Consider the following 27,934-nt stretch of genomic DNA (forward strand, 5'->3'; position numbering starts at 1 on the left):
TACACTTGTGGTCAAAATTGTTGGTACCCCTCATTTAATGACAAAAAACCCCACAATGGCCACAGAAATAACTTGAATCTGACAAAAGTAATAATAAATAAAAGATCTATGAATATTATTATTATTCATTTTATAGCCCCATTTATTCCCTGGCGCTTTACACTTGGAAGGGGCAATTATAGACAAATACAATAAACATGAGCAAAAGAAGGCACACACAAGTACAGAGGGAGAGAGGAACCTGCCCTCGAGGGCTCACAGTCTACAGGGGATGGGTGAGGATACACTAGGAGAGATAGAGCTAGTTGTGCGGTGGTTCAGCAGATTAAGTATCACTGCAGGTTGTAGGCTTGTCGGAAGAGGTGGGTCTTCAGGTTCTTTTTGAAGGTTTCCATGGTAGGCGAGAGTCTGATGTGTTGGGGTAGAGAGTTCCAGAGTATGGGGGAAGCACGGGAGAAGTCTTGTATGCGGTTGTGGGAAGAAGAGATAAGAGGGGAGTAGAGAAGGAAATCTTGAGAGGATCGAAGGTTGCGTGTGGTAAGTACCAGGAGACCATGTCACAAATGTATGGAGGAGACAGGTTGTGGATGGCTTTGTATGTCATAGTTAGGATTTTGAACTGGAGCCTCTGGACAATAGGAAGCCAGTGAAGGGCTTGGCAGAGTGGTGAGGATGCGGAATATCGGGGAGACAGGTGGATTAATCGGGCAGCAGAGTGTAGAATGGATTGGACAGGTGCCAGAGTGCTAGAGGGGAGGCCAGAGAGTAGGAGATTGCAGTAGTCGAGGCGGGAGATGATAAGGGCGTGCACTAGTGTTTGTGGTTTCATAGTCAAGGAATGCACAGGTCCAGGAAATATTTTTGAGTTTGAGTTGGCAGGAGGAGGAAAGGGCTTGGATATGTGGCTTGAAAGAGAGGGCAGAGTCTAGGATCACCCCCAGGCACCGAGCGTGTGGGACTGGGGAAAGTGAGCAGCCATTGACATTGATGGATAGGTCTCGTGGAGGGGCAGAGTGAGATGGGGGAAAGATGATGAATTCTGTTTTGTCCATGTTCAGTTTTAGAAAGCGAGCAGAAAAGAAATCTGAAATAGCAGACAGACATTGTGGGATTTTGGTAAGGAAGTGAGGTCAGGTCCAGATAGGTAGATCTGCGTGGCATTGGCGTAGAGATGATACTGTAAACCGGGGGATTCTATGAGCTGTTCCAGGCCAAAGATGTAGATGGAGAAGAGCAGGGGCCCTAGGACCGAGCCTTGGGGAACACCAACAGACTGGGTGAGGTGAGGAGGTGGTGTGAGAGAGGGAGACACTGAATGTTCGGTCTGTTAGATATCACGAGATCCAGGATAGGGCCAGGTCTGTGATGCCAAGAGATGAGAGAATCTGTAGCAGGAGGGAATAGTCGACAGTGTCGAAGGCAGAAGACAGGTCCAGGAGAAGGAGGGCAGAGTAGTGTCGCTTGCTCTTGGCGATTAGTAGGTCGTTGGTGACTTTAGTTAGAGAAGTTGAGTGATGCTGTCGGAAACCAGATTGTAAGCAGTCAAAGAGGGAGCAGGAAGAGAGGTGGGAGGACAGTTCAAGATGGACATGCTGTTCCAGTAGTTTTGAGGCATAAGGGAGAAGAGATATCGGGTGATAGCTAGATACAGTGGATGGGTCGAGGGAGGGCTTTTTGAGGATGGATGTGATCGAGGCGTGCTTGAAGGATGAGGGGAAGACACCATTTATGAGTGAGAGGTTGAAGAGGTGTGTTAGCATTGGGATGAAGACTGTGGCGAGGTTAGGGATGAGGTGGGACATGTTCATATGAACAAATGAAAGTCAGACATTGCTTTTCAACCATGCATCCACAGAATAAAAAAAAAATAGAACTCATAAAATAGGCCTGGACAGAAATGATAGTACGCTTAACTTAATATGTTGTTGCACAATCTTTTAAGACAATCACTGCAGTCAAACGATTCCTGTAACTGTCAATGAGACTTCTGCATTTCTCGACAGGTATTTTGGCCCACTCCTCAAGAGCAAAGTGCTCCAGTTGTCTCGTGTTTGAAGGTTGCCTTTTCCAGACGGCATGTTTCAGCTCTTTCCAAAGATGCTCAATAGGATTCAGGTCAGGGCTCATAGAAGGCCACTTCAGAATAGTTCAATGTTTTCCTCTTAGCCATTCTTGGGTGTTTTTAGCTCTGTGTTTTTCTGGTCATTATCCTGTTACAAGACACATGACCTGCGACTGAGACCAAGCTTTCTGACACTGGGCAGCACATTTCTCTCTAGAATCCCTTGATAGTCTTGAGATTTAATTGTACCCTGCACAGATTCTAGACACCTTGTGCCAGATGCAGCAAAGCAGCCCCAGAACATAACAGAGCCTCCTCCATGTTTCACAGTAGGGACAGTGTTCTTTTCTTGATATGCTTCATTTTTCCTTCTGAGAATGTAGAGCTTAAGTGCCTTGCCAAAAAGTTCCATTTTTGTCTCCTCTGTTCATAGGACATTCTCCCAGAAGCGTTGTGGCTTGTCAACATGTAGTTTGGCAAATTCCAGTCTAGCCTTTTTATGATTTTTTTTCAACAATGGTGTCCTCCTTGGTCGTCTCCCATGAAGTCCACTTTGGCTCATACAGTGACGGATGGTACGATCTGACACTGATGTTCCTTGAGCTTGAAGTTCGCCTTTAATCTGTTTAGAAATTTTTCTGGGCTCTTTATTACCATTCATATTATCCGTATCTTTGATTTGTCATCAATTATCCTTCTTTCGCCACATTCACAGAGGTTGGCTACAGTCTCATGGATCTTAAATTTCTGAATAATATGTGCAACTGCAGTCACAGGAACATCAAGCTGCTTGGAGATGGTCTTGTAACTTTTACCTTTAATATGTTTGTCTATAATTTTCTTTCTAATCTCCTGAGAAAACTCTTTCCTTCGCTTCCTCTGGTTCATGTTGAGTGTGATACACACCATGTCACCAAACAACACAGTGAGTATCTGTAGCCCTATATACAGGCTCACTCAGTGACTCCAAGATTGTAGACTCCTGTGATGCTAGTTAGTGGACACATCTTTATTTAACATGTCCCTTTTGTCACATTATTTTCAAGGGTACCATCATTGCTGTCCAGGCCTATTTCATGATTTTTTTTTTTTTAATTCTGTGGAAGCATGGTTGAAAAGCAATGTTTGACTTTCATTTGTTCATTTTCATAGATCTTTTATTTATTATTACTTTTGTCAGATTCAAGTTATTTCTGTGACCATTGTGTGTTTTTCTGCCATTAAATGAAGAGTACCAACAATTTTGACCACGTGTGTATAAGTCTTCCCCTGCGGTAACCCTCCCCCATCACTCAAAAATACTGATTTTCCAGACGACTTGTGTTTGTGTCCAAATATGGTTATATATGTTGGAAAATGAATCCAGATTTGATTACCTACCAATTAAAGTGTCAAAATTGTTTATTTTCTCTACTCTTCCTAAGTCTGTTTTTAATGATTTGTAGTGGTAGTCACCTGCAGAAATTGTAAATAGTGGCTATTTTCTAGTTTAAATTTGGTTGAGAATTATGTCCAGCTCAATAATCTTCTTTCTTCTGTTTTTAATATACAGTGCCTTGCGAAAGTATTCGGCCCCCTTGAACCTTACATCCTTTTCCCACATGTCATGCTTCAAACCTAAAGATACCAAATGTAAATTTTTGGTGAAGAATCAGCAACAAGTGGAACACAATTGTGAAGTTGAAGGGAATTTATTGGTTATTTTAAAATTTGTGGAAATTCAAAAACTGATTAGTGGGGCGTGCAATATTATTCGGCCCCTTTAACTTAACACTTTGTTGCGCCATGTTTTGCTGCGATTACAGCTGCAAATCGCTCGGGGTATATCTCTATCAGTTTTGTACATCGAGAGACTGAAATTCTTGCTCATTCTTCCTTGGCAAACAGCTCGAGCCCAGTGTGGTTTCATGGAGATCGTTTCTGAAGAGCAATTTTCAGCTCTTTCCACAGATTCTCGATTGGATTGAGGTCTGGAGTTTGACTTGGCCATTCTAATACCTGAATATGTTTATTTGTGAACCATTCCATTGTAGATTTTGCTTTATGTTTGAGATCATTGTCTTGTTGGAAGACAAATCTCCGTCCCAGTCTTCGGTCTTTTGCAGACTCCAACAGGTTTTCTTCAAGAATGGTCCTGTATTTGGCTCCATCTTCCCATCAATTTTAACCATCTTCCTTGTCCCTGCTGAAGAAAAGCAGGCCCAAACCATGGTGCTGCCACCACCATGTTTGACAGTGGGGATGGTGTGTTCAGGGTGATGAGCTGTGTTGCCGTTACGCCAAACATATCATTTGACATTGTTGCCAAAAAGTTCGATTTTGGTTTCATATGACCAGAGCACCTTCTTCCACATGTTTGTTGTGTCTCCCAGGTGGCTCGTTGCAAGCTTTAAACAACACCTTTTATGGATATCTTTGAGAAATGGCTTTCTTCTTGTCACTCTTTCATAAAGGCCAGATTTGTGCAGTGTAAGACTGATTGTTGTCCTATGGACAGACTGTCCCATCTCAACTGTAGATCTCTACAGTTCATCCAGAGTGATCATGGGCCTCTTGGCTGCATCTCTGATCAGTGTTCTCCTTGTTTGAGATGAAAGTTTAGCGGGACGACCGGGTCTTGGTAGATTTGCAGTGGTATGATACTCCTTCCATTTCAATATGATCGCTTGCACAGTGCTCCTTGGGATGTTTAAAGTTTTGGATATCATTTTGTATCCAGCTTTAAACTTCTCCACAACAGTATCACGGACCTGCCCGTTGTGTTCCTTGGTCTTCATGATGCTCTCTGTGCTTCAAACAGAACCCTGAGACTATCACAGAGCAGGTGCATTTATACGGAGACTTGATTACACACAGGTGGATTATATTTATCATCATTAGGCATTTAGGACAACATTGGATCATTCAGAGATCCACAATGAACTTCTAGAGTGAGTTTGCTGCACTGAAAGTAAAGGGGCCGAATAATATTGCACGCCCCACTTTTCAGTTTTTGAATTTCCACAAAAATATAAAATAACCAATAAATTGTATTCAACTTCACAATTGTGTTCCACTTGTTGTTGATACTTCACCAAAAAGTTACATTTGGTATCTTTATGTTTGAAGCATGATATGTGGGAATAGGTTGAAAGTTCAATGGGGCCGAATACTTTCGCAAGGCACTGTATCTCTCAAAAGTTCCTTTCTCCTTCCATACTCCAAATAATTTATTTTGTGTTCCTTGTATGAAGTTAGGATCCTTCCTTCCAAATATGTATATATTTAGATACAAAATGGGAGTTTAAACAGCTTCCTAATTACTCTACAGGCACCTACTGTGTCTTTCAATACACGGCTAGACTTCACGAAGTTCGGAAGTTTTCCAGTTTTCATGTGCAAAATTGTCCTGAGGTCCAGAGAGCAGGCTAATTCCTTCTTGGATAAGGCTAGTTTCATATTTGCAGATGGAGGGCTGCGTTCGGCGCAGGTCGCCTCACCGTCAAAACGACGCATGCAGAGGCATCCGCATACATCGGCATGGCCTGCTTACCTAATGGCCGCATGCATGGCCACATGCCGACGTTGGCGGAGCTGACGAGGAGGTGCGGCGGTGGGCGGAGCTTCACAGAGGACATACGCAGCCCTCCATCCGCAAATGTGAAACTAGCCTTATGTACTCGAAAAATATGAAGTTCCATGTATCCAATCCTTGATATGTCTGGTTATGGCAACTAGATTATATAATTTTATTAAAGGCATCTGGGCTCCTCCTTCTTTCCTCAGTGCTAATTTACTAAGCAATTCTTGGTCTCTTCCCTTGCCAAATAAATTTCACAAATGTTGCCTGTAATTTTTTAATATCAGAGTGTTTCAACAGTATATTCTTCGAAACAGAGATGAGTTTAATTTTTCCCATCTGTCAAGTCCTTGAAATATTTTTTTCTATCAAGTGGGGATAATTAAGTCTGTAAAGAGACATAGAATCTCTTCGTATTTTCACTCTCAAATAGGTAATATAATGTGAGGATATGGAGACTCCAACAATTATATCTAATTTGTTCATTATCCCTCTCCGATATAGAAGTTGACATTTACTTTTTATTGATTTTATATCCCCAAAAGGATCCAAAGTAGGTTAATTTATCTAGTATTCATTGCATGTGATTCACCGGGTTTGATAGGAAAAGCAGCATATCGTCTGCGAAACATGTTAATTTGATCTCTTTGGGCCCTAATTTTAGGCCCTCAAAGCAGTCAGAAATTATCAGGTACAGCGGCTCTATGGCCAAGTCGAACAATAAGGGAGTAAGTGGGCATCCCTGTCTCGTCCCCTTTTATAGCTGAAAAGCTTTTGATAAATAGCCAGGTGTGAAGATTTTTGCTTGTGGGTTATCGTAAAGAGCAGACAAACAGTTTCTAAATGTGCCCGTTATCCCGAATTTATCTAAGACTTTAGTTAAGCTTTCTCGGCATCTAATGTCGGGAGAGCTGGATTACCTTCCACCGGTCCATCACGTTTCAATCCATCCTGAACCCCCAGGATGTTCTGATGTTAAACACTGCTGCTCTTTTTTTTGATAAATCCTATCTGATGCAAGCCTATGATTCTACTAATCGGTCAGCCAATATTTTTGAAATTATTTTTATCTCCTAATTTATTAAAGAGATAGACTTATATGATCCTGGTTCTGTTTCATCTTTTCCTTGTTTGTGGAGTACTTTAATGTATGCCATGTTTCCAGAACTCAGGAGAACTTTGCTACGTAGTGTGAAGTTGAAGGCTTTTGCCAAAATTGGTGATACCTCTTCACTCAATAATTTATAAAATTCTCCTGAAAGCCCAGGGGTTTTATTATTTTTCAAATGTTTTATTGTTTTGATAATTTCCTCTTCTCTCATCAACCCATTAAGTGTGTCTCTTATCTGAGTCAGTCAAGCTAGGGAGTGTCAGAGACTTGTAAAATGGTTTCCCTTCTCAACATCAGTTTCCCCGTTTATATAGTGCTGAGTAGTATTTGTTAAGAATTTTTTTTATTTATTTATTTTTTATTATTATTTTGTTGACACCTTTCCATCACAGTCAGCGTTAGCTTTTTCAGCAATTTGTGCTACAATATTTCTCTTGGGAGACTACCTAAACAGTATATCTAAACACAACTTGAAATAACATTGATGAAGCAGTTACTTGACTTCTAAGGGTATGTGCGGATTTTTACACCTGCGGATTCCTATAAAGGAATAGGTGTAAAATGCTGCGGAATCCGCACAAAGAATTGACAAGCTGCGGAAAATAAACCTCAGCGTTTCCGCGCGGTATTTTCCACAGCATTTGCATGTACAACGCATGGAACACTGCTGTGAATCCGCAGCGTCAAATCTGCTGCCAAATCCGCAACGTGTGCACATACCCTTAATGAGGACCTGTCACTGGATTTTTTTTTATAATTTATACTAAGCTTATTCTCCAATCGACGTTGTTTCACTAATTCTGGAACACTTTTTCTATTTCTTCTGTGCTCTTCTGTTCCAGGGTTATGACCCCTCGTCATAAAGATGCAAATTTACTTATTCTCCTCTATGACAAAAGTTCTAAGTTATCAGCCCCGAGGTATAACTTTGGAAACGAGGGCACAGGGAAAAAAAAGAAAACCTGTTCCAGAATCAGTGAATCAGCAGTTATTGTGAATAGGTACTCAGTTAAAAATCCACTGAAAGCTCCTCCTTAAGAGCCTCAGGTGCTGCCCAGTGGTGGACAACCCCTTTAAGTGGGAAAGTGAATCCCTGCTGTAAGTTTAGCATAAATCATCCATGTAATGATAAATAAATCATGGTTATTGATGTAGACTGTAAGAAAATTTTATCTGTGTGTTTGATTTTTTTTTTTTTACATAAGGAAAAAACAACCTTCTTTTGTTTGTGCTTCAGTCAATTCAGAGAACAGATCATCTCCATCTGCATCACAAGTGCCTAGCATCAATAAGTAAGTAGGAGAAGAAGGCGCTTAAATACAAACCACAAGGTTATGTTCCCACTATGAGTATTTGCTGAGTTTTTGATGTTGCAGATTTTCTGCAGCTATTAGTTAAATTTGGTTACTTGAGTATTTTACGTGCGTTTTTATCGTGTATATGACACTGCAGATTTTGCCCTTTTTGGTATGTCGTGGGTCTTGTTTTAAATAGAGCTATATATTTTTTAATATTTCCTGACATTTAGCTGTTAGAAAACTTTATTTATACAGCCATGTGGGTCATACATGCATTTTGAATGCATTTCCGCAGCAAAAATTCACTTAGAATGCATATGTGTTTTACCTGAACTTTTTTGCATCTGATGAAATTCTATAGGGAAAATCCACATATAAGACATACCATATTTTTTGGACTATAAGATGCACCGGACCATGAGACGAAATCGTGAAAAATAGTAAAAAATAGATTTTTATAAGATGGGGGTCTGTCTTATCATCTGAATTTAGGGTATCTTACCTGAGGGCCGGCGGTGGTACAGCGGAGTCACAGGAGGCATGGTCCCTTCCTCAGGAAGCCGGTGGCGGCAGAATTGGGAAATGCTGCAGTCCCGGGTTTCCCAGTAGTCCGATGCTACGGGTCCGGTGTCGGCGGTGAGGTAGAGCAGAGTGCTTTGCATGCAGCAGGGTCCCTTCCTCAGGGTGTCGGCAGCAGAAATGTGGCGATGCTGCGGCCTGGTGTCCACGATGAGCAGAGCCGAGTGCATCATTGGTTTCTCAGCGGCCATTTTCCTGAAGCCGAGGGCCGCCGGGATCTCAATCTGTGCACGCGCAGCCTCCGGCTTCAGGAAAATTACCGCCGAGATCTTAATCTGCTCATGCCTGTGCCTTCAGGAAATTGGCTCCTGAGATCTCATTCTGTGCCCACGCGGCCTCCGGCAGCCATTTTCCTGAAGCCGAGGGCCGCCGAGATCGCAATCTGTGCACGCACAGCCTCCAGCTTCAGGAAAGTGCGTCAGGAAAATGGAGCGTGAGAGGCCCACCCGAGATCTCAAGTCCGCGCACGTGCTGCCACCAGCTGCCCACGGCTTCAGGAAGGTGGCTACAGGGAAACTGATGATGCACTCCGCACTGCTCGCCGCCAACTCAGAGCTTCAGCATCACCACACTTTTGCCACCACCGGTGTCCTGAGGAAGGGACACTGGTACACCGCTGCCGCAACCCCCCTGGTAAGCCTGCATTTGGACTATAAGACGCACCCCCCCATTTTCCTCCCAATTTTTGGGGGAGAAAAAGTGTGTCTTGTAGTCCGAATACAGTATATGACATCTGTGTGACACGTACCCAAATGAAAAGCTCCGGCAGCTGGGAAACCTGCAATCTACCTGCGATCAGTGAGACCAGGTGACGCTGAAGACAGTTGTAGTCAGCACCTGCCGCCTGGGAATAGCATTCATTAAGTAATTAAATAAATAAAACAGTGTGGGCCCCCCCAATATTTTAAAACCAGCACAGATAAAGCAGACAGCTGCGGCTTCTATTATCAGGCTGGGATAGTCCATGGTTAATGGCCTGTCTCAAGCCTGCAGCCGACCCAGAGTTGGTATATCACATTAGACGCGCCAATTCTGTTGCTTTACCGGGCTCATTCCGATGCCCTGGTGCAGTGGCAATCGGGGTAATAAATGGGTTTGATGACATCTGTGATTTGTCAAAAATCACAAATGCCATCAAGCCTTGCGGTTAGAAGTGCAGAGGTATCAGTCAGACACCCACATTACTAACCCATAGTGAAAAGAAATAAACACACACAGAAAGTTCTTTAATTGTAAAAAGCATACCCCGACAATTGCCCTCTTTACTTTTATTTGTCTTAATAAATGGGTAAATTAACAAGGGTCCGCCATAAATCAGTAATAAGGAGGTCACACGACGATCCCCAACTCTGCTACATCTGGAGGCAATGATGAGCGGTGACATCAGTAACGTGACCGCTCACCACGGGCACCATAACACAATGAGAGCAGTATGAGAGCAACGCGGTGAAGTCATAAAGGTTACCGCCACTCACAGCCGGCGGGTGAACTGCTTTAACCCTACTGATCTCACCGCTCGCAGCGCCATTTGTATTCTTCATTCTATTCCAGTACCTGTCACAATGATGGTACACACGGATGATACACATGGACACGTACACACATATGGCACACGGATGGTGTCACACTGACACACGGATGGCACACTGACACGGACCAAGGACGTCACTGGCACTTGTTTTTCCAGTACATGTGAAGAAGGCCTAAAACTCAGTGTACCTGCAAGAGAAATTTTCATGTTTCTGACTTGTGGGCATCAGATTTCTATAAATTTCATCCACTTTGCTGGAACTGTATTAATATCTCACAAAGGGTCGTCGTGGTAAGTTGACCTCAGCCAGTGCAGACATATACCAACACAGCTGATCTTGCTCTTTTCATGGTTCCTTGTTGGATAATTGAAGAATTTTTATATTTTTTTCAGATACAGGAGCTCCACATTTACCGTCATATAGGTGTAATAATATTATGGTGAACATTATTTTGCACAGAGATGTAAGGCCTCATTCAGACTTCCTAGTTTGTTCACATATGCAAAAAACGGTCCAAACTAAGTATTATCAGTGTTTTGGATCCGAGTTTCATCAGTGTTCGGTTACTGTCAGTTTTTACCATCAGTGTTTCATCTGTGTTTTTCACTTATGAATAAATAAATTACAAAGCTTCTCCTATCCTTTGCAATGTGAATTATGGACAGCACATGAATGCCATTTGTGTGCTGTCCTTGATTTTCACAGACCCATGAATTTGTATTAGTACTACCTTACATCCGTGATGCCATGAAGAAAATGAACATGTCTCCATAATTTTTGCACGGACACACGGTTCGCAAAAAAAAGACAAACATGTGAATATCCCTATAGACTATAATGGGTGCGTATTGTATCCATGAAGACCACGGATAGAACACATATGTGAAAAACTGACGTCTGAATGAGACTCACATGCCCTATCTGTAATAGCTAATGGCTATGTCCATGGGGGGTTTATGCAGCAAACATTTTGGGCACCCCTGGTCAACATTACTGTTATTGTGAACAGATAAGCAAGTTGAGGATGAAATGATCTTTCAAAGGGATAAAGTTAGAGATGACACATTTATTTGTATTTTAGGGGAAAAAAATGTATTCATTTTTTACATTTTAAAAATGAAAAGAAGAAAAATGGGGTGCCCGAACTTTTAGATGCAACTGTATATATTACAGTAGAAATCTCATTGACACTCATTGAAGAAAAATCGCACCATAATTTGACCAGTAGCATAGATTAAACATTCACGAAATGCCCGTCCTTAAAAAAATATTTCCATTTCCTTGTTTCCCATTTTTTTCCCTCTTTCCTGTCCCCATATAAAAATTATTACCCAATAAAAATTATTGAAATACGGAATTTCACAGCATGTCTATATAAAATTCATATGTTACTGTGACTTAACCACAACATATCTGCAACAATGACCACAGTGAAAAATGCCCGATGTGAATGTACTCTAAATGGGTTACTGATTTATCCCATGCCATTGATCGGTTAGTTGCTTTCTTATATAGTAGAGAGTGTTACGCATGCAGGTGGCGCACGTGGTTCGTGGACCCACTGTGCTCCGGGGCCAGGCTTATCTAGGAGGGGCATCACCAAACAGCTACCTGGTGTTCACTGGAGCTCGCGACGGTGGAGTCAGGTTTGAGCTGCAGGTAGCTGCCAGGTGCCACTCCTAGTCAGTCCCGATACTGCAGCTGCTGACCCCAGGAGTCAGGTACACTGGTAATTACGACTCTTCCTCCATTCAGACTAATAGGTTCAGGATCCTCAGGTAGAACTGTTACTGACATGTAGTCTCAGACAGGGCTGATTTGGAGACTGATGGGACAGTCCGGATACATGGAATACTTGGATAGTCACACAGGTCTCGGATACTGGTTCAGGTACCACCGGAGCAGCTTCAGGGTTCAGGAGTTGCCACACAAGGACCATGGACTACAGTTTCAGAACTGGCTGCACAAGGACCAGGGACTTCAGGTTCTGTTGTGAATTCTGTTGTCGAACTCCCTCCTGTGGTCGTGAATGTTACTTCGGCGAGTTCTGTCTATGGGCTCCCTCTGGTGGTTATGAGTGAAGCTGCTGCTTCTGAGGTTCCTTACACAGGTGACGTAATTTATCCTTTGGTTGGCTGCTCTATTTAACTCCTCTCAGATCGTTACTCCATGGCAGCTGTCAATGTTTTTGCATTGGTTCAGTTCGCTCCTGGATCTCTCTGGTGACCTGCCTTCTCCTGCAGAAGCTAAGTTCCTGATAGTCATTATTTGTTCACTTTTTTCTTGTCCAGCTGGTTATCATGATTTTGTCTTGCTAGCTGGAAGCTCTGGGATGCAGAGTGGCCCCTCTGCACCGTGAGTCAGTGCGAAGGTCCTTTTTGCACACTCTGCGTGGTCTTTTGTAGGTTTTTGTGCTGATCGCAAAGTTACCTTTCCTATCCTCTGTCTATTTAGTAAGTCTGACCTCCCTTTTATGAAACCTGTTTCATTTCTGCGTTTGTGACTTTCATCTTTACTCACAGTCAATATATGTGGGGGGCTTCCTTTACCTTTGGGGAATTTCTCTGAGGCAAGGTAGGCTTTATTTTCTATCTCTAGGGCTAGATAGTTCTTAGGCTGTGTCGAGTCGCCTAGGTCTGGTCAGGAGCGCTCCGCGGCTATTTCTAGTGTGTGTGATTGGATTAGGGCTTGCGATCAGCAGAGCTCCCACATCCCAGAGCTCGTGCTGTATGAGGTTTAACTATCAGGTCATTCCGGGTGCTCCTAACCACCAGGTCATAACAGGTTCAGGACTGGCTTCACAATGACCAGGCATTTCGGATTCAGGACACTGGCCACGCCAAGACCATGGGACCTAACAACTCACTAGTAGTACATCTAACTCACTAATGAATTAATCTTGCTTAGCATCTCCTTATTGGAGATGGTCCCTTTTAAACAAAGGCCATCTTGCAGGTGCCCTTTAAGAACCAGAGAATCAGGGAAAACACTGAGGGGCATACTCACTGCCCCAGCCATGCAGCATGTCTGCCTCCCTGCATGGAGGGGAAAGGAGAGACATGCAGGGACGCCGGCAGTGGCATTACTGAGAGGTTGTTTGGCATTAGGGCCTGGATGTACCGTAATTACAACTTCTCCGTGATGTTTCATTGGTTTTATGTGTGACGTACTTATCATTTCTGTTTCAACAGGATTGAGTTAATGGACCAATCTTCTAACACATCGAGAAGAAAAAATGTAAGTTTATATGTAGATATATGAGCTAATCATTGATATAGAATACGTAATAAAACAATTCCCCAATATAATTTTCTATTGTATTAAGCAAATCCTTTTACATTTACAGTTAACCATTGGTGGTTCAAGTCGATTATCACTGATAACTCCCTCTCCGCCTGGGTTCATGGGTAACTTTCTAAATAAAATGTTTAATCATTAATTACTGTTATTGTATAAAATATTACATAGATTTTCATATTCATTGTTTTCTAGTACTTCAGTCTACAGTTGCATAAGGCAGAGTCATTTTTTGGTGGGTGACTGATCATAATTAGTAACACCCATGTGGGTTCCTACACACCTTTTTGCTACAGGTTTCATTAAAAAAAGTTAAGGTTTTTAAATGCTTTTGGACCTGCCATTGACTTTAAACATCAGGGCAGTACGCTTATAATTCAGCAGTGAGTATTTGGGGCATTGTTGCAGAATAAGTAGGTGCACAAGATCGTTCAGGAGTGAGGAGTCAATTGTCAGACACAGCCACACTCCGCACAGAGAAGGCATACATGCTATATTACCATCTCTACACAGAGAATGCATACATGCTATATTACCATCTCTGCACAGAGAAGGCATACATGCTATATTACCATCTCTGCACAGAGAAGGCATACATGCTATATTACCATCTCTGCACAGAGAAGGCATACATGCTATATTACCATCTCTGCACAGAGAAGGCATACATGCTATATTACCATCTCTGCTTTCCCGATTTCTTTATTACTATATACATCACTGAACAAGCTCTGTGAAAACAGCACAAGAAGCAGTAACAGCGACCCAGTGCTTACTAGTTACAGAGGAAATCTGCAATAATAAAAATGTAATTAAATGTTGAAATGTCCTCCAAAAGTATGCTATCCGCTTATGTGAGGCCACAGCGTGTGAAACATAAACGGATAATTTCTAAGGAAAGGGGAGCACAATTTAAAATGTATTTTAGTGGTTCTCTACATTCATAAAAAAAAGTGAAAAGGGGAATAAGCAAGTCATAAAAATCCAATCTCCGGGACCAGAAAAGAAAATAAGAGTCAATAATTATATGAACAGCTAAATAAAAGGCATCACTGAAAAAATAGCAGCCATACTTGCCATACCATGTCAAGACACAAATGCACAACAGGATGCAGCAGGTCCTCCATGATAAAGGTGCCAAGAGGAAATTAACTTTATTTCCCCCGGAGTGTTTGGGATCCAGTCACTGGGGAGGCAGACTTTGTTTTTTTTAAGGCATGTAGTAAATATATGTGAATTTTTCTGTGGACTTTATTAAATTATGAGCAATAGGTGAAACCTGACGACAAATCCAGTTACCTCTTGCAATAGTAGATTTTTTTCTATTGACATTTTTGTACTTAACTTTTGGAATCTTCAGCAAAATTCTGCAGTTTTTCCACTGTGTGTGAACATAGCCAGAATATATAACATGTAGTTACTTCAGGAAAGCAAGTTAGTAACGACAGGGAAGTATTAAAGTGGACCTGTGAGTTCTGATTTCTGCGTACAATAAAAACTAGAAATACTTGGCTCTTTGTATATTGGTTTGTATCTGGGGTGGGGAACCTTTTTTCTGCCAAGGGCCATTTGGATATTTATACCAGCCTTCGGGGCTGCACAAAATTGAAAATTACCCTTCTATATTTTTCGACAAATATTTAATTAACTCACCCCTAACGTGATGGCAGAAATTGCTTCTCTTTGGTGAGGTGTGATGTTGGGTGGTATAGATGATGTTGCTACTCGTAACTGCTTTTCCAGATTTGCGTTGGTATGGAGCACAGGCGACACTCTGCGATAAGTTTTTTAAAGAAACCCATCACTGCTCACTTTAGATTTATAGATCTCAAGGAGTGAGAGGTCTGATGTATATACATCATATAGGGCACAACGAGACTGCTGTATTTACATCACATAGTAGACACCGAGACTGCTGTATATACGTCACAGGAGACATGGGGCTGCGGCATAGACATCACAGGAGAAATGCAGCTGGGGCATACACGTCACAGGAGGCATGGGGCTCGGGCATACATGTGACAGGAGACAAGGGGGCTCTGGCATTCATGTCACAGGAGACACGGGGCTGAGGCTTGAACGTCACTGGAGACATGGGGGGCTGCAGAATGGGTATCACATGAGACATGGGGCTGCGGTATACACATCACTGGAGACCCTGGGCTAGGGCATATACAATACTGGAGACAATGGGCTGAGGCATACATATAACAGGAAACACTGCTCCCGTCATCTTCTGAGGGACGGGAGCGTATAACATCCTAACTCCGACCAACTTAATCTTCCATTGAACGTGCGCAGTGTCCTGTAGGGAACGCTGTGTGTGCATGCTCGCAGAGTACTTCATAATTAAAGGGCCGTCAAAGTGGATGTACTGGACAAAGCACTGGCCTGGAGGCCAGAGAAAAAGGCCTGAGGATCCCCACCCCTGGTTTATATGATTTGAAGTAGGATTTGCAAGTAAAGAGCAAACAGCAGTCTTCGAGAAAGTCCTGTTTACCCCACCCACACTAAATGATTGACTGTGTAATCTGTGCACACGCTGATATAGGGGAAGCTGTGTGAGGGGTAAGCAGAACTCACTTATAGTCCTGTTGGGATTTATTTTGCTTTTTACTCAGTAATACTCAATTCTATAATTGTAGAGCTCAGCCTAATTAAAAGGAATCTGTGATTGTTTTTATATTGTATACTAATAGTATCCTGAAATAGGGCTTCGGCAGCCCTTTCAGGATATGTAACTTTTATTTTTTTACATAGCCCTATTGTTTTGCTGTAAGCCTGGATATTTTATTGTCTTGTGCTGGCAAGTCAAGCATGTGGAAATGATAAATGAATATTCACCCCTTCCCCCGCCCATAATCCCGCCTACCCCTCTGCGCCGGTGTCGCTGATTAGCCAAGCGTATATATGCTTAATGAATATTCACCCCTCCCCTCCCCCATAATCTTGCCCACAGCTCTGTGCCGGTGTCACTGATTAGCCAAGTGTATATATGCTATAGTCACCCCTTCTCCCACCCATAATCCTGCTTACCCCTCTGCGCCGGTATCGCTGATTAGTTAAGCGTATATATATATGCATCGGTGTCACTGATTTGCCAAGCGTATATATGCTATAGTCACCCTTTCCCCCGCCCATAATTCACCCACCCTTCTGCGTCGGTGTCACTAATTGAGACAAACTGCCTTATGCTCGAGGATCACATCGCAATCCTCGGACTGGCTGTCTGATCTCCTGACCTGAGAGTGACAGCTCTATAGAATTACATGCTGCCACGCTCATGTCAGGGCAGCAGATGGCCAGTCTGAGGATTGCGATGTGATCCGCTGACATAAGGCAGTCTGTCTCAATTAGTGACACTAGCCGGGAGGGGTGGGTGAAATTAAGGGCGGGGAAAGGGGTGAATATTCATTAGGAATATATACGCTTGGCTAATCACTGACGCTGGGGCAGAGGGCTGGGTGGGGGAAGGGGTGAGTTTATCATTTACATATGCCTGATTTCCCGGAGCGAGAGAACACATTTTTCTGGCGCTTACAGCACGACAATGGGGGCCTGTACAGAAATAAAAGATACATATCCTGAAACGGCTACCCAGGCACTATTTCACCACACAATTAGTATACTACAAAGAAATTGCCTGTCAGATTCCCTTTAAAGGGAACCTGTCACCTGAATTTGGCGGGACCGGTTTTCGGTCATATGGGCGCAGTTTTCGGGTGTTTGATTCACCCTTCCCTTACAGACAGGACAGAGAATGAACTTCAATCCAATATTGCGGCCAGCATGCAGCCAGCGGGTAAAGAAAGGGTGAATCAAACACCCGAAAACTCCGCCCTTATGACCGAAAACCGGTCCCGCCAAATTCAGGTGACAGGTTCCCTTTAAGTACTCCTATCAATTAACTTTGACAGTTTATGAGAATTTTATCATGTGCAACATTTTATATCTCTCATCTGCATATTTTCCCTAAATATCAAACACAAACTTCCATTTTGCAGGTCCCTATGGAACTGGTAATACAGGGGGATCCTTAAGGTAATTCATTATTTGGTTGAAAAGCAGTGATAAATATCTCCTGCTCAGTTCACTCTGTGTTGGGAGTTTACATTTAGGTCACGTTTGATGAGAAATAGGAGCGTGGTCAACCTTTTGGCACGAAGTGCGACATATTTATGACTACATTTCTGCATATAAGTCATAAAGAGTCACATATTTTAGACAGGTTGTTGCCGTTTTAAAAAAGGTTTAAAACAAATATATTTATTTTACATCCTTTTTTTTAATCAGTTTTATTCCACTTTTTTTGCAGGTGGGGAGAGCAAAACAGTAATTCTGTGTATTTTTGTTTCCTAAGACCATTCAATATAATCAGTATGCTAGATTTTTTTTAAGTTAGATTTGAAAATTCTTATTCCATCTTTATTTTTTTATGTTTTAATAATAATAATAATAATCTTTATATATATAGCGCCAACATATTCCGCAGCGCTTTACAGTTTTAGTATATTTTTGCTGAAAAAAAAACACTTAAAATATTTTTTTTTGCTAGCCATGTTCTGTGACACATAACTTTTTTTATTTTTTAGAGACTGAGTTGTGTGAGGGCTTATTTTGTACAGGAAAAACTGTGGTTTGGGGGTGTTAACTATGCAGGATAAATTAAGATATTTTAACCCCTTAATCCCATATGACGTACTATCCCGTCCAGGTGACCTGGGACTTAATTCCCAGTGACGGGATAGTACGTCATATGCGATCGGCCGCGCTCATGGGGGGAGTACTGACTGACTGATGTACTCACCGTGTACCGAGCGTCTTCTCCCTGCAGTCCCCGGATCCAAAATGGCCGCGGGGCTGCATCCGGGTCCTGCAGGGAGCACTTCCGGGTCGCCTGCAGCTCTGTAAGCCTGAAGCGATGTCAGTGAGATCGCCGACCTTACAGAGTGCTGTGCAAACTGTAAGATCGACGATTTGTGATGTCCTCCCCTGGGACAAAGTAAAAAAGTTAAAAAAAAATTTTCACATGTGTAAAAAAAAAAAATAATAATTACTAAATAAATAAATAAAAAAAAAATATTATTCCCATAAATACATTTCTTTATCTAAAAAAAAAACAAAAAAACAATGAAAGTGCACATATTTAGTATCGCCGCGTCCGTAACGACCCGACCTATAAAACTGTCCCACTAGTTAACCCCTTCAGTGAACACCGTAAGAAAAAAAAAAAAAACGAGCCAAAAAACAACGCTTTATTATCATACCGCCGAACAAAAAGTGGAATAACACGCGATCAAAAAGACGGATATAAATAACCATGATACCACTGAAAACGTCATCTTGTCCCGCAAAAAACGAGCCGCCACAAAGCATAATAAGCAAAAAAATAAAAAAGTTATAGTCCTGAGAATAAAGCGATGCCAAAATAATTATTTTTTCTATAAAATAGCTTTTATCGTATAAAAGCGCCAAAACATAAAAAAATAATATAAATGAGGTATCGCTGTAATCGTACTGACCCGAAGAATAAAACTGCTTCATCCACTTTACCACGCGGAACGGTATAAACGCCTCCCCCAAAAGAAATTCATGAATAGCTGGTTTTTGGTCATTCTGCCTCACAAAAATCAGAATAAAAAGTGATCAAAAACTGTCACGTGTCCAAAAATGTTACCAATAAAAACGTCAACTCGTCCCGCAAAAAACAAGACCTCACATGACTCTGTGGACCAAAATATGGAAAAATTATAGGTCTCAAAATGTGGAGACGCAAAAACTTTTTTGCTATAAAAAAGCGTATTTTAGTGTGTGACAGCTGCCAATCATAAAAACCCGATATAAAAAAACGCTATAAAAGTAAATCAAACCCCCCTTCATCACCCCCTTAGTTAGGGAAAAATAATAAAATTAAAAAAGTGTATTTATTTCCATTTTCCCATCAGGGCTAGGGTTAGGGTTGGGGCTAAAGTTACGGTTAGGGTTGGGGCTAGGGTTGGGGCTAGGGTTGGGGCTAGGGCTAGGGTTAGGGTTGGGCTAGGGTTAGGGTTGGGGTTAGGGTTGGAGCTAAAGTTAGGGTTAGGGTTGGGGCTAAAGTTAGAGTTAGGGTTGGGGCTAAAGTTAGGGTTAGGGTTTGGATTATATTTACGGTTGGGATTAGGGTTGGGATTAGAATTAGGGGTGTGTCAGGGTTAGGGGTGTGGTTAGGGTTACCGTTGGGATTAGGGTTAGGGGTATGTTAGGGTTTCAGGTAGAATTGGGGAGTTTCCACTGTTCAGGCACATCAGGGGCTCTCCAAATGCGACATGGCATCCGATCTCAATTCCAGCCAATTCTGCGTTGAAAAAGTAAAACAGTGCTCCTTCCCTTCCGAGCTCTCCGGTGCGCCCAAACAGGGGTTTACCCCAACATATGGGGTATCGGCGTACTCAGGACAAATTGGACACAACTTTTGGGGTCCAAGTTCTCTTGTTATCCTTGGGAAAATAAAAATGTGGGGGGCTAAAAATCATTTTTGTGGGAAAAATAAGATTTTTTTTTATTTTTGCGGCTCTGCGTTGTAAACTGCAGTGAAACACTTGGGGGTTCAAAGTTCTCACAACACATCTAGATAGGTTCCTTGGGAGGTCTAGTTTCCAATATGGGGTCACTTGTGGGGGGTTTGTACTGTTTGGGTACATCAGGGGCTCTGCAAATGCAACGTGACGCCTGCAGACCAATGCATCTAAGTCTGTATTCCAAATGGTGCTCCTCCCCTTCCGAGCTCTGCCATGCGCCCAAACAGTGCTTCCCCCCACATATGGGGTATCAGCGTACTCAGGACAAATTGGACAACAACTTTTGGGGTCCAATTTATCCTGTTACCCTTGTGAAAATACATAACTGGGGGCTAAAAAATCATTTTTGTGAAAAAAAAAAAAAAGAATTTTTATTTTCACGGCTCTGCGTTATAAACTGTAGTGAAACACTTGGGGGTCCAAAGTTCTCACAACACATATAGATAAGTTCCTTGGGGGGTCTAGTTTCCAATATGGGGTCACTTGTGGGGGATTTCTACTGTTTGGGTACATCAGGGGCTCTGCAAATGCAACGTGACGCCTGCAGACCAATCCATCTAAGTCTGTATTCCAAATGGCGCTCCTTCCCTTCCGAGCTCTGCCATGCGCCCAAACAGTGCTTCCCCCCCCACATATGGGGTATCAGCGTACACAGGACAAATTGGACAACAACTTTTGGGGTCCAATTTATCCTGTTACCCTTGTGAAAATACAAAACTGGGGACCAAAAAATCATTTTTGTGAAAAAAAAAAAAAAGAATTTTTATTTTCACGGCTCTGCGTTATAAACTGTAGTGAAACACTTGGGGGCTCGAAGCTCTCAAAACACATCTAGATAAGTTCCTTAGGGGGTCTACTTTCCAAAATGGTGTCACTTTTGGGTGGTTTCAATGTTTAGGCACATCAGGGGCTCTCCAAACGCAACATGGCGTCCCATCTCAATTCCAGTTAATTTTGCATTGAAAAGTCAAATGGCGCTCCTTCCCTTCCGAGCTCTGCCATGCGCCCAAACAATGGTTTACACCCACATATGGGGTATCAGCGTACTCAGGACCAATTGCACAACAACTTTTGTGGTCTAATTTCTTCTCTTACCCTTGGGAAAATAAAAAATTGGGGGCAAAAAGATCATTTTTGCGAAAAAATATGATTTTTTATTTTTACGGCTCTGCATTATAAACTTCTATGAAGCACTTGGTGGGTCAAAGTGCTCACCACACATCTAAATAAGTTCCTTAAGGGGTCTACTTTCCAAAATGGTGTCACTTGTGGGGGGTTTCAATGTTTAGGCACATCAGGGGCTCTCCAAACGCAACATGGCGTCCCATCTCAATTCCAGTCAATTTTGCATTGAAAAGTCAAATGGCGCTCCTTTCCTTCCGAGCTCTGCCATGCGCCCAAACAGTGGTTTATCCCCACATATGGGGTATCAACGTACTCAGGACAAATTGTACAACAACTTTTGGGGTCCATTTTCTCTTGTTACCCTTGGTAAAATAAAACAAATTGGAGCTGAAATAAATTTTGTGTGAAAAAAAGTAAAATGTTCATTTTTATTTAAACATTCCAAAAATTCCTGTAAAACACCTGAAGGGTTAATAAACTTCTTGAATGTGGTTTTGAGCACCATGAGGGGTGCAGTTTTTAGAATGGTGTCACACTTGGGTATTTTCTATCATATAGACCCCTCAAAATGACTTCAAATAAGATGTGGTCCCTAAAAAAAAAATGGTGTTGCAAAAATGAGAAATTGCTGGTCAACTTTTAACCCTTATAACTCCCTAACAAAAAAAAAATTTTGGTTCCAAAATTGTGCTGATGTAAAGTAGACATGTGGGAAATGTTACTTATTAAGTATTTTGCATGACATATCTCTGTGATTTAAGGGTATAAAAATTCAAAGTTGGAAAATTGCGAAATTTTCAAAATTTTCGCCAAATTTCCGCTTTTTTCCCAAATAAACGCAAGTTATATCGAATAAATTTTACCACTAACATGAAGTACAATACGTCACGAGAAAACAATGTCAGAATCGCCAAGATCCCAAGATCCGTTGAAGCGTTCCAGAGTTATAACCTCATAAAGGGACAGTGGTCAGAATTGTAAAAATTGGCCCGGTCATTAACGTGCAAACCACCATCGGGGCTTAAGGGGTTAAATAATATTTAAAGGTATTATTAAATAATAGTTATTTTAAATAAAGATGCTGTGCAAAAGTTTTAGTATGTTAATAGTATATTTTTAACAATTTAGCAAAATGCAAAGTAAAACCAAGAAAATCGACATCAAATCAATATGTGGTACAGTATGACCATCCTTTGCCTTCGAAACAGTATACTTTCTTTCAGGCACACTTGCACAAAGACTGGGATATTGCAGGATTATAGTCAAGTGTATGAGTATCCAATTAGCCATAACAAGTGATGATGATCTTCATTTTTCTATGCAAGTTGATGCATAGTCATTAACTGAAACATAAGCTGCTGTGTCGGAGGCTTAAAACTAGGTGAGGTACACCATGGAAAAACTGAGCACAGCAAGTCACAAGGTAGCAAAGTTGCCGTTGAAGCTCTTTTGAAGAAGCAATGAAAAACGATCAACGTTGAAGACCGTAAATGTAGTGGTCAGTCAAAGAAACTTGGTGCAGCAGATGAAACACAACTCATGCTTACAGTGGCATGTAAAAGTTTGGGCACCTCTTGCTAAACTGTTCACAACAACAGTAATTTTGACAAGCTGAAGATGAAATTATCTCTAAAAGGGCTAAAGTTAAAGATGACACACATTTCCTTTGTATTTTAGGCAAAAAAATTTAATCTTTTGCATTTTAAAAATGACAAAAAAGAAAAAGGGCCAAAGGCAAAAGTTTGAACATCCTGCATCATTAGTTCCTAGTAGCATCCCCTTTTACAAGTATCACAGCTTGTAAACACTTTTTGTAGCCAGCAAAGTTTTTCAATTCTTCTTTAAAGGATTTTCATCCATTCTTCCTTGGAAAAATATTCCAGTTTTGGTCGTCTTGCATGCACTCCTATTTTGAGGTCTAGCCAAAGATTTTCAATGATGCCCAGATGAGGGGACTGTGAGGGCCATTGTAAAACCTTCAGCTTGCGCATTTTGAGGTAATCTATTGTGGATTTTGCCGTGATCTCGGGTGATCGAGCATTTGTTAGTGCTCGGAAATTTAGTTTTCTTCCCATCAGCTGCATGATTTATGGCTGCTGGACAGCTTGAATACATGTTGGGATTCCCTAGCAACCAGGCAACCTCCACATGTACTCAGCCTGCCCAGCAGCCTTAAATCATGCAGCTGCGGCAATGAAAACTAAATCTCTGAGCACTAACAAATACTCGGAGACCACCCGAGCGTGCTCAGGAAAACCCGAGCAACGAGTATATTCGCTCATCACTAGTTCTGACACAATCAGAGCTTTTTAGATTTAGCGATGCAGCAGAGCTGAGAAAGATAACCTCACCCACACCAGGTTGTGTGTATGTACATAGCTATAGACAGCGAGCTGCTTATCACAGAAGGGGGAGGAGTCATACAATTGTCCACGTGCCTGATAGTCACAGCAATGTAAATCACCAGGTGATTAATACTTCAGTCTAAGTAAACAACAGCACACATCCAGATACATCGTTGAGTACAATGTTTCAACCCCTACCTCATGCTGTCCTCAGATTACATAGCAAAAACCTACTGACAGATTCCCTTTAACAACTATCTTCAATGTAAAGAAAAACAAGGAGTTCTGGAAGTGATATGTCTCCCACAGAGCCATGATCTCAACATCATCGAGTCTTTCTGTGATTACATGAAGAGCCAGAAGGATTTGCGCAAGCCTACATCCACCAATCTTTAGTTAGTTCTCCAAGATGTTTGGAGCAACTTCCATTCCGACTTCCTTCAAAAACTGTGTGCAAGTGTACCTAGAAGAATTGATGCTGTTTTCAAGGAAAACATGATCAAACCAAATATTGATTTGATTAAGAATTCTTATTCATTCACTTTGCATTTTATTAATTGATAAAAACAAATTATTAACACTGCCATTATTTTTTGTATACCTGCCTAACACGTGGCCTATTTCCTAAATTTATGGTTAAATATTCAGTTCTAGATGATTTTTCTTTGTTGCCTCTTGTACAATTATAATTGATCACTTACAGTAGATATTACTTACGATTACTCGCTTTTTTCTATACAGATCAAATGTTGGATCTTCACAGCACAATATTTTCCACCCGCTTTCACAGTCTGTGTCACCAGCAAGCCATGAAAGTATCTGGAACCTGTCTAGTCAGAGATCCCCACAGATATTATCTCAGACACCTTTATCTTCACAGACATCCAGTGTCAGACAGCCCATTACTATCGCTAACATTTTGCAGCGTCGTCATTAAAAAGTAATATAAATATTAATTTATTTTTTGTGTTTATTTCTTTGGAGAGGTGGGTAATATAAGCTACCGAATACTGTTTTGCATACCAATAAATTGGTGACCCTGTAATTAAAAATTAGTTAAAATAGATCCAATGTGGTTTTACATGGGTTCGTTGGATTTTGCAAAAGTGTGTTTTCAAGTGTTCCCTACACAGTAAATTGCCTGTGTGCCACATTTATAGTAGCTGTACAGTGCAAGACTGGCAGCAGTAGCTGGAGCGCCCCCAGACACAGGGCCACAAGTTCTCGGTACCGGGCCTCTCTGGTTCGGTTCTGAGGCTGTCACGGTGGCTAGACCCGGTCCGCGACCCTGCTAAGGGGCGTCCAATAAAGGTGGTGATGCAGTCTGTCAGGGGTTCGTGACGCCACCTGTGGTGTTCGGTCAGGGTGACCGACGCTGGGGTGATGGAATGGCAGCTGGATGGTATACCTTCCCACAGGTGAAGTGTGTCCACAGGGCTTCCCAGTAAGGTGGATGGTGATGGTGTGAGGTGCAGTCAATAACGAGGACACAAGGTTGCAGTCTCTTTACCTCTACTGAAGACTTCTGGATCCGCAATCCAGAGCACGCTTAACAGGGCTATCTGAGACCGGCCGATCCGATGGGCACTTCCAGAGTTTCCTTCGCAGATGGAAATCGTTGCCCACCACTAGCGCCTGTGTGTTGTAGTCCTACCCTGCTGAGCATTCGGAATAGTCCTCACAACTGCTGTTCTCGTTCGTTCATTCTCTACAGCTCTCTCTTTAGTTCCAGATGTTACTAGTTTCTCGTCCCCCAGATATGTTATGGCTAGGACGCACCCGTATGACGGGAAGGCCTGGAGGTCTTCCGGGACCCTAGAGACGCCCCTCTCCCACTGTTGCCCCCTATGTCTTCATAGGAAATTTAAGGTAGACAGCCAACCTATAATTAACTGTCCTGCGGAGTTCGAAGTAAGGCCTAGAGTCAGTTACTCCCGCGGTGTTCCGGCCACCGGCTACGTGCCTCAGTAGGATGTTGCCTCGGTCTCACGGCACGACTCCTACTGGTACTCCTTTTGCTTGATCTCGTTTACACTGTTCCACAATATCCTTCCCTTCGTGTCTCTTCCTTAGGATACCGCCGCAAGGTAGTGCAGGCGCGGTTCCGTTACGTTCTGCTCGGTTCGCTAGGCACCTACTAGGTTCCCACACCTGACGGGGACGGACCCCCCCTGCCAGGGGATGTGGCCTGAATCCAACCCAGTCAGCTTCTGACTAACTTCCTCCCCAACCCCTAGTTTTACCAGTGTGAGGAGTGGCCCAATAAATAAAGCCTTTTTCTCCCCCTAGTTGCCGGAGTGTGAAGTGTAATGTGTTCTGGTGATACTTGGTCAGGAGAACTCCTTTAGTGCCATCAGACGTACCATCACTCCCCTTAGCGGCAGAGTGTCATACTGCAACGACCAGATCTCTGGGGCGCTGCATAGCTATCATAACTAGCTCCTTTTCTGATATCCATGTTCTAAAACTTTTGGATGAAGCTGCACAGAACTGATTGATGTCAGAAACATGATGTCATTGCTCTGCATATTTCATCCAATAGCTGCAGAACACTGATGTCATACGTAAATGGGGCCTGATTATGACAACCGCTGTTTCCAGCAAGATACCTGCAGCAGATGTTGTTATATATTCGGCAAAAAAGCATTATGCATTGCAAGAATAAGAAGTCAAGTCTTTGTATGTTTTTTTAAAAAAAATATGTAGTTAGTTTACAATAATTTTTCGTGTACATTGTGATTTTACATTGTGAACCTGGTTTATTATGAATATTACAAGCTAGACATAAAAACAAAATATGCCTTCTGTCGCTGTTTTCTATTTTTGTCTTTTACCTATCATTTCTTGGTCACTCTTTTTTGGAAAAAGGAAAATTGTGGCTGAAAAAAACATGTTCATTCAAGTTCAGTGAAAATGTATGGTAAATGAAAAAGAGGTATTGGCAATGGATGGTGTAATACAAAAGCCCACACCACGGCATCTGGCAGAAAAAATGTGGAATCTATAAGTAAGAGCAGCAGCACCACAACTGACCCCAGCCATCCAAGCATTAGTACTGCCAAACACAGATCACATAAATAAATCCTTTATTTACCTCCAGCAAGTGTATTAGTGGGAAGAAAGCGGAGGATTTCATGGATTATATGCCACGTCACTCATCTTCGTCACAGCATAATGATGTTCCCTCTGACAGTGACATTATCAGTTTGCGTTATTGTTCTATATATTCATCTTCTTACGCTGGTGCCATAAGTTACTTTTCAATTGCAGTCATTCAGTTTTGTCATTAACAATTCTGTCTTTTATGACCCCTAGTTCTCTAAATTACAGCATTCCAAGTGCTAAGGAAGATATTTTACAGCAATCTCTTCTAGCTGATGTGATAGTTTTAGTGGCACTGGCAGCAGTTATAGGCACTAGTAAAATGGTAGTGGCACATGAGAGTCAGGCATAATCTATATGCGGGAGTCAAGAAGGAGGGTGGGGGCTCAGGAGATGAGACAACTGTCAGGGATGATGATACTGGTGTGTAGGCACCTGGTAACAATCAGGGTGACAAGGACGTGATGTCATCAGAGGGTATTGATGTTGATGAAGCGCAAACCCGATGTTTGTCCAACTGATCCTCCAGGGTCCAATCTGCTTGTTCTGTGGTCCGCTTGGGACCTTGCACTGCTGTTGGTGGAGGAGGTTCAGCCTGAAAGATGTGGTTTTGGTGACTCCTGTGTCTGGTTAAGATGCTGGTGGTGCTGTCTGTGCCATTCCATTTTGTGGATTACACTGCTTTTCTGGAAATGATGGCATGTGCTTAGTCGCGACGGACAATTCCCATCCATCCACCACAGGTGCCACTCTGTGCTCCTATGTGTAGGAGAATGTGTGCTGCTCCATGGTCCTTATGTTCTGAAAAGTGCACTGCACCATTGACACGTGTAGCAGCAGTTAATGGACAAGGACAGTTAGTCTTTCATGGCTAACTAGGTTACTTACTTTTGAGCTACAGCAACGCACCACCGCAACCAGGACAGGTAGTTTTCAACCATTAAGATTTCACTATGTTTGGCTCCTACACTAGGAAGTACTTATTTTTGTCCTGGAAATATCCCCAACCCAGATATAAAATGAACATATTCAGCTCTGTCAAAAATTGAGACCACCACATCAAAACCCTGTCATGGGCAGCCCAATCTCCAGACCTGAACCTCACTGAAAACCTCTGGAATGTAATCAAGAGGATGATGGATAGTCACAAGCCATCAAACAAAGAAGAACTGTTTACATTTTTGTGCCAGAAGCAGTGTGAAAGACTGGTGGAAAGCATGCCAAGACGCATGAAAGCTGTGATTAAAAATCATGGTTATTCCACAAAATATTGATTTCTGAACTGTTCCTTAGTTAAAACATTAGTATTGTTGTTTCTAAATGAATATGAACTTGTTTTCTTTGCATTATTTGAGGTCTGAAAGCAC

At 42.1% G+C, this 27,934-nt stretch overlaps 1 protein-coding gene across 2 annotated transcripts in view; it reads left to right on the forward strand.

Annotated features, from left to right (window-relative positions):
- The window catches only part of LOC138676738 (probable E3 SUMO-protein ligase RNF212), a 91,616-nt gene extending 66,994 nt beyond the window's left edge, over nucleotides 1–24,622 (forward strand). The window contains exons 11-15 of one of the 2 annotated variants that reach the window (XM_069766302.1): nucleotides 7,970–8,024; nucleotides 13,333–13,378; nucleotides 13,488–13,548; nucleotides 17,443–17,479; nucleotides 24,207–24,620. In XM_069766302.1, the coding sequence (XP_069622403.1) occupies nucleotides 7,970–8,024; nucleotides 13,333–13,378; nucleotides 13,488–13,548; nucleotides 17,443–17,479; nucleotides 24,207–24,402 (395 nt within the window). In that variant the 3' untranslated portion in view covers nucleotides 24,403–24,620. Of the gene's footprint in view, nucleotides 1–7,969; nucleotides 8,025–13,332; nucleotides 13,379–13,487; nucleotides 13,549–17,442; nucleotides 17,480–24,206 lie in introns of both variants that reach the window. The other variant, XM_069766304.1, reaches the window with a different exon arrangement.
- Nucleotides 24,623–27,934: the final 3,312 nt, after the last annotated feature.

The sequence above is a fragment of the Ranitomeya imitator genome, chromosome 4 (assembly GCF_032444005.1).
Source record: "Ranitomeya imitator isolate aRanImi1 chromosome 4, aRanImi1.pri, whole genome shotgun sequence".
NCBI lineage: Eukaryota > Metazoa > Chordata > Amphibia > Anura > Dendrobatidae > Ranitomeya > Ranitomeya imitator.